Below are 12,399 nucleotides of genomic sequence, written 5' to 3'. Positions count from 1 at the left end.
TTTATAAAAGCATCAAAGAAAAAGCAAAAAATAAATCACAAATGATGCACAGGACCTGTGTACTGGAAACTACACAATATTATCGAAAGAAATTAAAGAAAAACTAAATAAGCAGAGAGATATACCATGCTCATGAATCACAAAACTTGGTAAGATGTCAGTTCTTCCCCATGTTGATCCACGGATTCAATGTAATCACAATCAAAATCCCAGTAACCTTTTATCATAAAACTGGTTAAGTTGATTTTAAAATTTATATGGAAATGCAGAGATCCTCAAAAAGCTAAAGGAATGTCAAAAACAATTTCATTGTGCTTACTCCTTCTTTCTTTGTTCTTTTGATTAGTTTTCAGTCAATCTCTGTTGTCAATGATTCTGCTTTACATATATTTTTCCTTGGAACAAAAAACTTACTACAATTAGATCTAAGTTATAAATAAGGAAAATGAATTCTTTCATTCAATAAGCACATACTGAGGTAAAAGCTGAACAAAGAACTTCAACAAATAACTAACATTTCTTAGTGAGTAACAGGTACTTCTATCAATATAGCTATAGTTGAACAAAATGGGGTCACCCATTTTACCAATCTGATGAAATGTTAAGATTCAGATAAGTTACCTTGTCTTATGGTGACTTATCTGAATGGAGAATTAAAAGTAACAGCAACTTAGTTTTGCAATTAATCTATTTTCTGTGATACAGCTGCACATCACAATTTCCTACCACTAAGAAATTCTATGCACATGCATGCATGTTCTCATTTCCTTAAAGATAAAAAAAAAAAAAAATGCTTGAGATTCCCTAGTGATAACACCAGATTTTTTTTTTAGGTTGACACTTACTTCAAATGAGATACTTTAATCATTTCGATGGGCGACTCATCATTACCTCGTTCACCACGGAAAGCAATGCTCCTGCCTTTAATTGTAAATATTAAACAAAATGTAAAAACAACACATGAAACGCGTAAGAAACTAAAAGCTGTACCAGTGTAATTTGATCAGTGGTACCTTCTAGTCTCCTTCTCACTCTTCCATTTGCTTTAAGCTGTTTCTAATCATCTAAATTCAAAACTAAATCAAAAGTAGTATAAGACCAACACTGTATTACTTACATTCAAATATCTATAAAAAGATATTTTCATTTTTTATAGAATTTCTTAACGCCCTTCTACGGTACCTTTCAAATAATTCAATTTTAGAAATTTAGAAACATCAATTTCTAAAGTTTTAATGCATCTATAGTAAAGCAATTATCTACTATAAAAACTACTGGTACATTCAAAGTATTATAAACATTTCCATGTTTACAAATATTAACTAATGGGGAAAACACTCTTTGAATAGGTATTTAAGATTTCTTGTCCCATGTGCAAAATACTCAGCTACAATATTTTGACATGTTCCTCCAAGTCTCTATAAACTGAAATTGAGGAATATTAAGAATGAGTTAACATCCAAAGAAGTTAAACAGTTTTCTATAACTAAAAAAAAAAAAAAAAAGTTCTACCTTATGTTTGAAAAAATATTTTAATAGCATCTCCTAGATTTCTATTTACATTAAACAAAAGGGAGAAGAGACTCAATTCAAAGACAAATGGATACCTACATGTCTCCCTGCTCTTCAAGGCCATCACACTGAATTTCACTATTATTATTCGCCAAATACCCTACACCCTTTCCTGGCTCTGCTAGTCTGCTGGTCTCCTTAGAAGACAAGGCTGTAAAAATCTATAATTTTATGAACCTAAATGTCCTATCCAAAAAAAGTCAGTATCTTTTACTTAGAAATCTGTTCTTCAACAAGAAATATGTGAAAGACAGATTTTGAGTTATCTAAGAGTTCTGATACTTTGCCAACAAAGGTCCGTCTAGTCAAGGCTATGGTTTTGCCAATGGTCATGTCTGGATGTGAGAGTTGGACTGTGAAGAAAGCTGAACGCTGAAGAATTGATGCTTTTGAACTGTGATGTTTGTTGGAGAAGACTCTTGAGAGTCCCTTGGACTGCAAGGAGATCCAACCAGTCCATCCTAAAGGAGATCAGTCCTGGTTGTTCATTGGAAGGACTGATGCTGAAGCTGAAACTCCAATACTTTGGCCACCTGATGCAAAGAGCTGACTCACTGGAAAAGACCCTGATGCTGGGAGGGATTGTGGGCAGGAGGAGAAGGGGACGACAGGGGATGAGATGGCTGGATGGCATCACTGACTCGATGGACATGAGTTTGGGTAAACTCCAGGAGTTAGTGATGGACAGGGAGGCCTGGTGTGCTGTGATTCATGGGGTCGCAGAGTCGGACATGACTGAGCAACTGAACTGAAGTGAAGAGTTCTGAACCTGAGCTGATGGGACAAATGCACAGGCATGTTTTTAGTGAATGATACTACAGGACAGCAGTTCATCCCTGGGCTATCATGTGACTGCAGTGATCAGTGTCAGTTTACCGACAAATCAGGAATGCAGGGATATGGGTCACCAGGCAGGTCATTTCCAATTAAACTAGAGCAACACTGGACTAATAGGAGCTAATTCTTTGAGGCTTAGTAACACAATCTGATAAGTAAGAACTATAAACTGGAAATATGTATTGACAATACAAGGAAGCAACCATAAACATGATTTACTACACACATATATAACTTATTGGTTGAAACTACATACATTTATATTGCTAAGCCATTAAAAAAAACTCCTCATAATTTTGTTAAAAAAAAATACTTGAAATCATTCCATGTGCTATATAAAAAATAATAAAAAACCTTCACCTTACTCTGCTTTTAAGTTCTTATTTTGAAAGGGTTGCAGGTTTTTAACAATTGTGAACAAGTTACTTTACTGGAATATTTCCTATTGTAATGCCTTTAAACTCCTAAATTAAGTTTTCCTACTAGTCAGCCAGAAAATATCAAAAGTTTCAAAGCTGAGCATTTTACAACAATCCTTGTAAGATTTTTAAGAGCTTCCTGAAAAGGCCAAAATTTTTTTAAAAGATTCTAAAAAAGTGTAACTACAAAGATTTATTTCAAAACTGTACCTCTGGTTATCTGGAACAATGTACTTGGAAGTAGAACTGATATCCCATTTATGAATCTGTCCATTTGGGCTAATGGTACTCCATGGACTTGTGCTAACACAATTTGCATACAAACAATGATGAGTCTTTTCTAGGGCAATTATTATAGAGCAACCAAAAAATGAATACATAAACATATAAAAATGAATACATAAATAAAATTCCAAGGTGAAAGAACTTTGAACACATCTTCTAAATAGCGGCATCTTTGATTAACATGATGGTACCATTTTAAATATTTTAATAGTCTAAAAACACAAACCTGTTGGAAGATCAACCAGTTGAAGTTCATTTCTCACTAATCCCATGTTGTTTGGTGTTGAGGTAGCGAAAGAAAGAAAACCAGTTAAACTTGTCCATTCAATACCCCTATACAGAGAAATTAAACAAAGATTAAAATTCTTTGTTTGAAAAATTATTTGAAAATTAAGTTTTTTCTATGTCCTAAATTTTATTATACAAGTTAAAGAATAATATTAATACAACATTTGAGAATAAATTATATATTTCCAACATATAAAAAATTATTTTTAATTAAAACTTTATTTCCAAAGACAGCTCAGTTATCAGAAATCATGGCATTAAAATGACTATTAAAATCTGGCAAAGAAGAGCACCGAATCATTGCCAAGAACTCCACTGTTTGAAACAAGTGGTATAGAAATATTCTGAGCCGACTGCTTAAAGTTGAGTACATGAAGGAACTTTATCAAATTTTATCAACATTCCTAGCTGGTTAGGAAGCCAAAATTCCTGAAGAAATACAGACTGAACTGTTAGATTGGAAGTAGATGAAAGCACCAAATAGTGTATCAATTAAATAACAGCACAAAAGAAAAAAATAAACCTGTATGACAAGACACTAAACCTATCAACCTAATGCCCTGTGAGTCCCATTTCCTTGGGACTGGCAATGGGTGAGTCCATGTTTTTTTCCCACTGACATAACTGGCTTAACCATCAAAGGAAAATGAGGGGACTCAGGACATGTGAATTCATCACAGTAGTCACAAAAAGAAATGAGAAACACTATTACTACCCTGCACTGCTTACAAGGTAATGGGTTCCCCTGGTGGCTCAGCGGTAAGGAACCCGCCTGCTAATACAGGAGACGCAGGTTTGATCCCTGCCTTGGGATGAACCCCCGGAGAAGGAAATGACAACTCATTCTAATACTCTTACCTGGGAAATTCCATGGACAGAGGGGCCTGGCAGGCTACAGTTCATGGGGTCACGAAGAGTCTCTACTACACAAGGTAACAGAGCTGGCTGGGCGACAAGTTTAAACCTCTGTTCTATATGCAATTGCTCATCAGCACTTACAAGACAACAATATAATATCAATGGCTGCTTTCACAATACAATGGCAGGGTTGAGTAAGTGCCAGAAATTTTATGGCCTACTACTACTACTACTACTACTAAGTCGCTTCAGTTGTGTCCGACTCTGTGCGACCCCATAGACAGCAGCCCACCAGGCTCCCCCGTCCCTGGGATTCTCCAGGCAAGAACACTGGAGTGGGGTGCCATTTCCTTCTCCAATGCATGAAAGTGAAAAGTGAAAGTGAAGTCGCTCAGTTGTGTCCAACTGTTAGCGACCCCACAGACTGCAGCCCACCAGGCTCCTCTGTCCATGGGATTTTCCAGGCAAGAGTACTGGAGTGGGGTGCCATTGCCTTCTCAGTTTATGGCCTACAAAGCTTAAAATATTTGCCTTCTGTCCTTTATGGGAAATGCCTGCTGACTGATCTAATTTTTCCATGCCTATTCTAATCTGAATGCTATTGCTCAAGTGAGCATGACTGCTCTGACCACCTCTCTCACCTGCCCAAGCAAAGGTGTGATGGCTCCTGCATCACATCCATGCTGCTCTCTGTGACGGTCAAAGCTACCCAGCAACACAGGTACCTCTCAATCATCTGAACCTGTCTGCTATTTCAATAAGAGTAACTTTTCCTTACTGACCCCTTGTGTATCTGTCTACTTGTCTTTTCTCAGAGGAGCAAAGATAATCCCAAGAGAACTGAAAATAACATTTGCAAGAGCTGGGAATACCTGTTGTTATCAATTTATACCTCTTTAAATGTAAACTGCCTTTGACTGTGTGGATCACAATAAACTGTGGAAAATCCTGAAAGAGATGGGAATACCAGACCACCTGACCTGCCTCTTGAGAAACCTATTTGCAGGTCAGGAAGCAACAGTTAGAACTGGACATGGAACAACGGACTGGTTGCAAATAGGAAAAGGAGTACGTCAAGGCTGTATATTGTCACCCTGCTTATTTAACTTATATGCAGAGTACATCATGAGAAATGCTGGGCTGGAAGAAGCACAGGCTGGAATCAAGATTGCAGGGAGAAATATCAATAACCTCAGATATGCAGATGACACCACCCTTATGGCAGAAAGTGAAGAGGAACTAAAGAGCCTCTTGATGAAAATGAAAGAGGAGAGTGAAAAAGTTGGCTTAAAGCTCAACATTCAGAAAACGAAGATCATGGCATCTGGTCCCATCACTTCATGGGAAATAGATGGGGAAACAGTGGAAACAGTGTCAGACTTTATTTTTCTGGGCTCCAAGATCACTGCAGACGGTGACTGCAGCCATGAAATTAAAAAACGCTTACTCCTTGGAAGGAAAGTTATGACCAAACCAGATAGCATATTCAAAAGCAGAGACATTACTTTGCCAACAAAGGCCCATCTAGTCAAGGCTACGGTTTTTCCAGTAGTCATGTAAGGATGTGAGAGTTGGACTGTGAAGAAAGCTGAGCACTGAAGAATTGATGCTTTTGAACTATGGTGTTGGAGAAGACTCTTGAGAGTCCCTTGGACTGAAAGGAGATCCAACCGTTCTAAAGATTAGTCCTGGGTGTTCATTGGAAGGAATGATGCTAAAGCTGAAACTCCAGTACTTTGGCCACCTCATGCGAAGAGCTGACTCACTGGAAAAGACCCTGATGCTGGGAGGGATTGGGGGCAGGAGGAGAAGGGGACGACAGAGGATGAGATGGCTGGATGGCATCACCGACTCGATGGACATGAGTTTGAATGAACTCCGGGGGTTGGTGATGGACAGAGAGGTCTGGCGTGCTGCAATTCATGGGGTCGCAAAGAGTTGGACATGACTGAGAGACTGAACTGAACTGAAATGTAAACTTGTGTTGAAACAATCAGATTAGATTGCTGAAAACTGAGTATTCTTCAGAATTTTCATGCCTGGAGTGGCCGCTTCTCCTCCTCTCCTTGACCACTACCTAGTTCAAGTCCCAGCTCCAGCACTTACTGGCTCTCTGCTCCTCTATACCTCAACTCCCTCCTCTGCTGTGCAGGGGTCACAACACTGGGCACATAAAGAAGGCCTCGCACAGAGTCTGCACTGTACGGACTCATCATCACCATCAATTACTCTTTATTTCGAGATCTCTAACTCAAGCTGTGTTTTTTTCATTAAGCCTCTCCATGAACTACACTCAAACCACAGCCATAGTGACTATACTATAAGTTGGTTAATTATTCACTGGAAGAGTCCCTTTGTCTCTTGTTTCTCTTTCTTTCCCCTAACATGGAGTACTCATTAATTTTTCTATTTAGAGTGAGTACAATGAGAGAAGCAGCATTTTGGACTTCTGCTCTCTACGTAAGTCTGGTAGCTACAATCAGATCTGTTTACCCACAGAAACCTTAAGATATACTTTTCAAGTCTTGTTGATGGAAATCTGATACTCTGGTATAGTAATGCTGCTATCTTTAGATAGGAAAAATTTCAGTCCTCTCACTGTTCAATTATTACTTTAAGGATACATCTGTTAAGTACCCCATAAATGCTGTTGCCAGTGCTATTAAGTACCCAGGACATGTGAGCAACTTGCCAGGCTAAGGAATACAGCTGCAAATGAGGCGGACTTAACTGCTATCCTTCAAGAGCCCTGTGATCTAGCAGGAAAGAGACATTGTACAAGTGCATCTGGAGTTATCTATCACAAAAGGGAGCACTGCCAAGTTCGACAGGAGTTTGCAAGAGTCACAAAGAAATGTGGTGTCACGGGCCACGTAGGGCTTCCTGGAGAAACATTAAAGCTGAGACAAAGGGCAAATAGGGTTTTGCCTGAGAGCCTGAAAAGCTGAGGAAACAGTACAATTGATGGAGAAGCACTGCCCTAGACTGCACTCTCTTAGGAGGGAGGTACCTGCCCTGGCAATCCAAACACATGATAATTACTCAGCAAATTCTGTTAGATTAAAAGAATGATGTCCAAAAAAGCCTACCACGCCTCCTTATGTTTCTAAGTGCTGTTCATTATCCAGAGAAGGGCTTTCCCCACTGTTTACAGGCTGCCCCAGTGTTGTTCAGTTCAGTTCAGTCGCTCAGTCGTGTCCGACTCTTTGCGACCCCATGAATCGCAGCATGCCAGGCCTCCCTGTCCATCACCAACTCCCGGAGTTCACTCAGACTCACGTCTATTGAGTCAGTGATACCATCCAGCCCCAGTGTTGAGGATATAACAAAACATGGGTGGCTGCTTATTTATAATTGAGCACCATAAGTATATTGTTTGTGAACAGATTCCAGCAGCAGCTTGTGTATCTGACTCCTACTGATTGATTAAAAAAAAATAAAAATCACGTTGGACTTCAAAGTGTATGAGATAAGGAGATTATTTCTCAAAAGAAAAGAATGAAAACTCTTGTTAAGCTGAGCACAACACTGCTCCCTGGATTAGAAAACCACTATCCATCTAGGTTTAACCATACACTGAGCTCTATTAAAAAAAAAACTTGTAAGAACTGTAGCTCATGTTCTGACTCAGATAATCTAAGTTGGTTTTGTAGCATTCCTCACTATTGAACAACGGTAACCTTAAAATCTACCAACAGGTGTTGCGGCTCTGACTCCTACAGATGCCCAAGTCTTCCTTGTTCGCGTGCACTGGGGATGCGACACTGGCTACCTCTCAAGACCAGGTAGTCCGCGGGGAGCACACGCTTTCTGAAAAGCCTTGAAGTTCTACCATGATATGAAACTAATGTCTGCAAGTTTACAGATGAACAAAATGGAGATCATTTTACTTTCCACAAATAATTCAATGTACTCAAAGCAATACTGAATCCATCAGTGTTCTGATACCCATATACATTTTAACAATTTTTGACAATGAACATGGTATTGGGCTATATTATTGTAATTTCAGTCTATAGGACAAAGATACCAACTAATAATATAAGAACTCTAATAATCTAAGAAAACCTGTCTGTACCACTCCACATTGTTTACTTCTAGGTATCTTCCACTGGATCATAAGCCTCCAAGATTTTGTCTGTTTACAGGCATAGAGAAGAGATTCAATACATATTTCATATTTATAAAGTGTAACTGGTTAAAACATCATGGTTTTGAAAAACACACAGATATAAACTATCTATAGTTAGGTAGTCCCAGGCCATGTGTATGATAAGACTGAAGTACTTAAGATTAAGTGGTTTTAAAAAACACTTTTAGTACAAGGTAGAAAAACCACCTTTTAAAAGTTGGCCTTTCCATGTCCTGGCTATTATAAACAGCAACCTAGATGTCCATCAGCAGATGAATGGATAAGAAAGCTGTGGTATATATACACAATGGAGTATTACTCAGCCATTAAAAAATACATTTGAATCAGTTCTAATGAGGTAGATGAAACTGGAGCCTATTATACAGAGTGAAGTAAGCCAGAAAGAAAAACACCAATACAGTATACTAACGCATATATATGGAATTTAGAAAGATGGTAACAATAACCCGGTATACGAGATAGCAAAAGAGACACTGATGGATAGAACAGTCTTTTGGACTCTGTGGGAGAGGGAGAGGGTGGGATGAGCTGGGAGAACGGCATTGAAACATGTATAATATCATATATGAAACGAGTCACCAGTCCAGGTTCGATGCATGATACTGGATGCTTGGGGCTGGTGCACTGGGAAGACCCAGAGGGATGGTACGAGGAGGGAGGAGGGAGGAGGGTTCAGGATGGGGAACACGTGTATACCTGTGGCAGATGCATGTTGATATATGGCAAAACCAATGCAATATTGTAAAGTTAAAAAATTAAATTAAATTAAATTAAAAAATAAATAAAAGTTGGCCTTTAATTTGCATATGAGTATCTAGAATGAACTGGGTTTACTGCTAATAAGTTCAGCAATTTTTATAACACATCTGTGAAACTTTCATAATGGTTTTTAATTATAATACTATAATTGCATTAATTGAAACACAAAGACAGCAGTATTTTAGCATCCTCTTGAGCACCATCTCTGGATGTAAAATGTGAATTATCTTTAAAATAGCAATTAAGAGGGAAAATTTATATTTAAAAAATGGGCATATTTACGAGATCATTCACAATACTAGCCTGACTGAGTAGCATACACTTCAGAGTTATCTGGTACCCCAAGCAACACTTTATAGTTTTTGTGTCAATAACAAATACTATCATAATGTGTAAATCATGTTCTTAGTGACATCTATGACCTGAGCAATCCAGAATAACATCTTACTTATAGCAAATAGCTCACTGATTAACTAGCTACTGTGTCTTTATTAGAGGCTTCATATTGTGGTGATCATTTCACCACACATACAAGTATTATTACACTGTACATCTGAAACTAATATATATTACTGCACCTCAATATAAATAAATAAATAAGATTTCAGTGTTCAGAAAAAGATGAAAATGTGCTTGATTTCCCAGAAGCATGTGCCAAATTCTTGCTATTAATCTTGGCTTAGTCAACATTTTTATCTTACTGCCAAACTGTTTCCAATTAATCTATGTGAATTTTTTTATCTGAAGACCCAGCACAAGGATGCTACGAGCTCAGTTCTGAAGCCTTTTAAAAGCCCTAGACTGAATTCCATATACCTTTTCACAGATGACTCCACAATACTCTGTTTCTTCTTCTGTAAATTGGGAATAATAATAGTGCCTACTGCATAGAATTGTAGTGAGCAATCAATGAAACAATGAAAGCAAAGTATTAATATTTAACATAATCCTCAGAACAAGTATTGATTAAATGATGAGTTCTGACTCATTGCTGTTTGCCATAAAAGGGAACACTGCACACAAAATCCAAGGGAGAGAGGAAATGTCAATACACATGGGAAAGAAAGGGAGAGAGAAGGTATCAGTGGCAGCAGGGACTACTGAAAGGAGAGAAAAAGATGACCAACAGTCTGAAAGGATCCAAACAGACACCTAATGCTTTTGAAGACATTATTCTTCCATGTAGGTGTATTTAGGGAGATACTGGGGGGCGGTGGGGGGAAATAGCATAAAGTGGCGATAAACAGTCACTTAGGCTGTACCAAAAGATCATGAATTTAAAAGATTAAGGCAACATTAACTCTCAGAAAGTGAAGAGGAACTAAAAATCCTCTTGATGAAAGTGAAAGAGGAGAGTGAAAAAGTTGGCTTAAAGCTCAACATTCAGAAAATGAAGATCACGGCATCTGGTCCCATCACTTCATGGGAAATAGATGGGGAAACAGTGGAAACAGTGTCAGACTTTATTTTTCTGGGCTCCAAAATCACTGCAGATGGTGACTGCAGCCATGAAATTAAAAAACGCTTACTCCTTGGAAGGAAAATTATGACCAAACTAGACAGCATATTCAAAAGCAGAGGTATTACTTTGCCAACAAAGGTCCGTCTAGTCAAGGCTATGGTTTTTCCTGTGGTCACGTATGGATGTGAGAGTTGGACTGTGAAGAAAGCTGAGTGCTGAAGAATTGATGCTTTTGAACTGTGGTGTTGGAGAAGACTCTTGAGAGTCCCTTGGACTGCAAGGAGATCCAACCAGTCCATCCTAAAGGAGACTAGTCTTGGGTGTTCATTGGAAGGACTGATGCTGAGGCTGAAACTCCAATACTTTGGCCATCTCATGCGAAGAGTTTACTCATTGGAAAAGACCCTGATGCTGGGAGGGATTGGGGGCAGGAGGAAAAGGGGACGACAGAGGATGAGATGGCTGGATGACATCACCCACTCGATGCACATCAGTTTGGGTAAACTCCGGGAGTTGGTGATGGACAGGGAGGTCTGGTGTGCTACAATTCATGGGGTCGCAAAGAGTGGGACACGACTGAATGATTGAACTGAACTGAACTCTCAGAAACTTCCATCACAATCAGAAGTTGTGATACTTCAAGCACTGACCCTTCCCATTTAGAAAATGCATTTATTCAGAATAATGTGTACGCTAAGGGTTCACTAAGAATTTTAACATATACATGAGGCCTATAATTTATATAATGTACAGAAGTAAGAAAATAGCCTGATACATCTGTTCCAAAATCATCCAAAAATAACCGAAGATTAATATATTTATATTTTACACGTGTAACTTTATAATCTGTCATTACCAGGACAAAGAAAATAATATAGTCATGTGATCAGAAAAATAATGCTACGGAGCAGGTAGGTATATACTTTTTATTTTTACTGGAGTGGTATATAATACTTTAAAACATAAAGCAAGAGGCTTCCTTCTGTCCTGTTAGCCTTCCCTCAGATACCTCTACATTCAAAGAACTCATGAAACAGGTCATATGTCAAATGAAAGAATAAATGAGATTAAAAATTAAAGTGACTATACTCAAATTTTTCATCACAAGTCCTACTATAAGATCTTTGCAGAAATGGAAAAAAACTATATAAACTGGAGCAAGGAAAGAGAGTTATATCCAATAAGAAAATATCCTAGACCTTAGAAGAAATAAATAAGATGCAGAAATAAAGTGAGAAAAAATTCTTCACTGAATTAACGTCCTCCACGAAGTAAACAATTAGTACTTATCCTTGATGAACACAGCTACTAGTTGGACAAGAATATCTATTATTCAAAGCTTTCAGTCAAATAATCACTGCAGAGTATTCCATGTAGAAAAGTCCAAAAGAGCTTTTTGATATTACATATGTTTATGAGCTCAATATCCCAATGACAGACTCACTTGACTTCACATGAATGGATGCTTAACTCCTTGTGCAGCAGCCCACTGGTGAGATGGTACACCAGGACGGAACCATTGCTTGTACCTATCAAAATGACATGATAGAGGAGATTTAATCTAGTAGAAGTTTCATATCTAACAAGTCTTCTCTCAAGATTTCATTTTAAAACATCTATCTTTAATAAAAGGAACCTAAGCTAGGTGTGAAGGAAGAGTATATTTCTCTGCCTTCCCTCTTTTCAAAAATGGGTCTAATCTCACGGACTCTGGGCTGTGTTGTGCTTAGTCACTCAGTCGTGTCCAACTCCTTGCGACCCCATGG

At 38.2% G+C, this 12,399-nt stretch overlaps 1 protein-coding gene across 4 annotated transcripts in view; it reads right to left on the bottom strand.

Moving 5' to 3' along the window:
• The window catches only part of WDR11 (WD repeat domain 11), a 61,636-nt gene that overhangs the window by 26,306 nt on the left and 22,931 nt on the right, over positions 1 to 12,399 (bottom strand). For all 4 annotated transcript variants that reach the window (XR_011564308.1, XM_070780941.1, XM_070780942.1 and 1 more), the window contains 3 exons: positions 12,078 to 12,162; positions 3,340 to 3,446; positions 846 to 921 (listed from right to left, as the gene is read on the bottom strand). Coding sequence is in view for 3 of the 4 variants with exons in the window: in XM_070780941.1 (XP_070637042.1) it covers positions 846 to 921; positions 3,340 to 3,446; positions 12,078 to 12,162 (268 nt within the window). In the remaining variant the exon portion in view is untranslated. The remainder of the gene's footprint in view (positions 1 to 845; positions 922 to 3,339; positions 3,447 to 12,077; positions 12,163 to 12,399) is intronic.

This window comes from Bos indicus, chromosome 26, assembly GCF_029378745.1.
Source record: "Bos indicus isolate NIAB-ARS_2022 breed Sahiwal x Tharparkar chromosome 26, NIAB-ARS_B.indTharparkar_mat_pri_1.0, whole genome shotgun sequence".
NCBI lineage: Eukaryota > Metazoa > Chordata > Mammalia > Artiodactyla > Bovidae > Bos > Bos indicus.
Note: the sequence above shows the minus strand (reverse complement) of the source record. Positions and strands in the feature narration are given on the sequence as shown.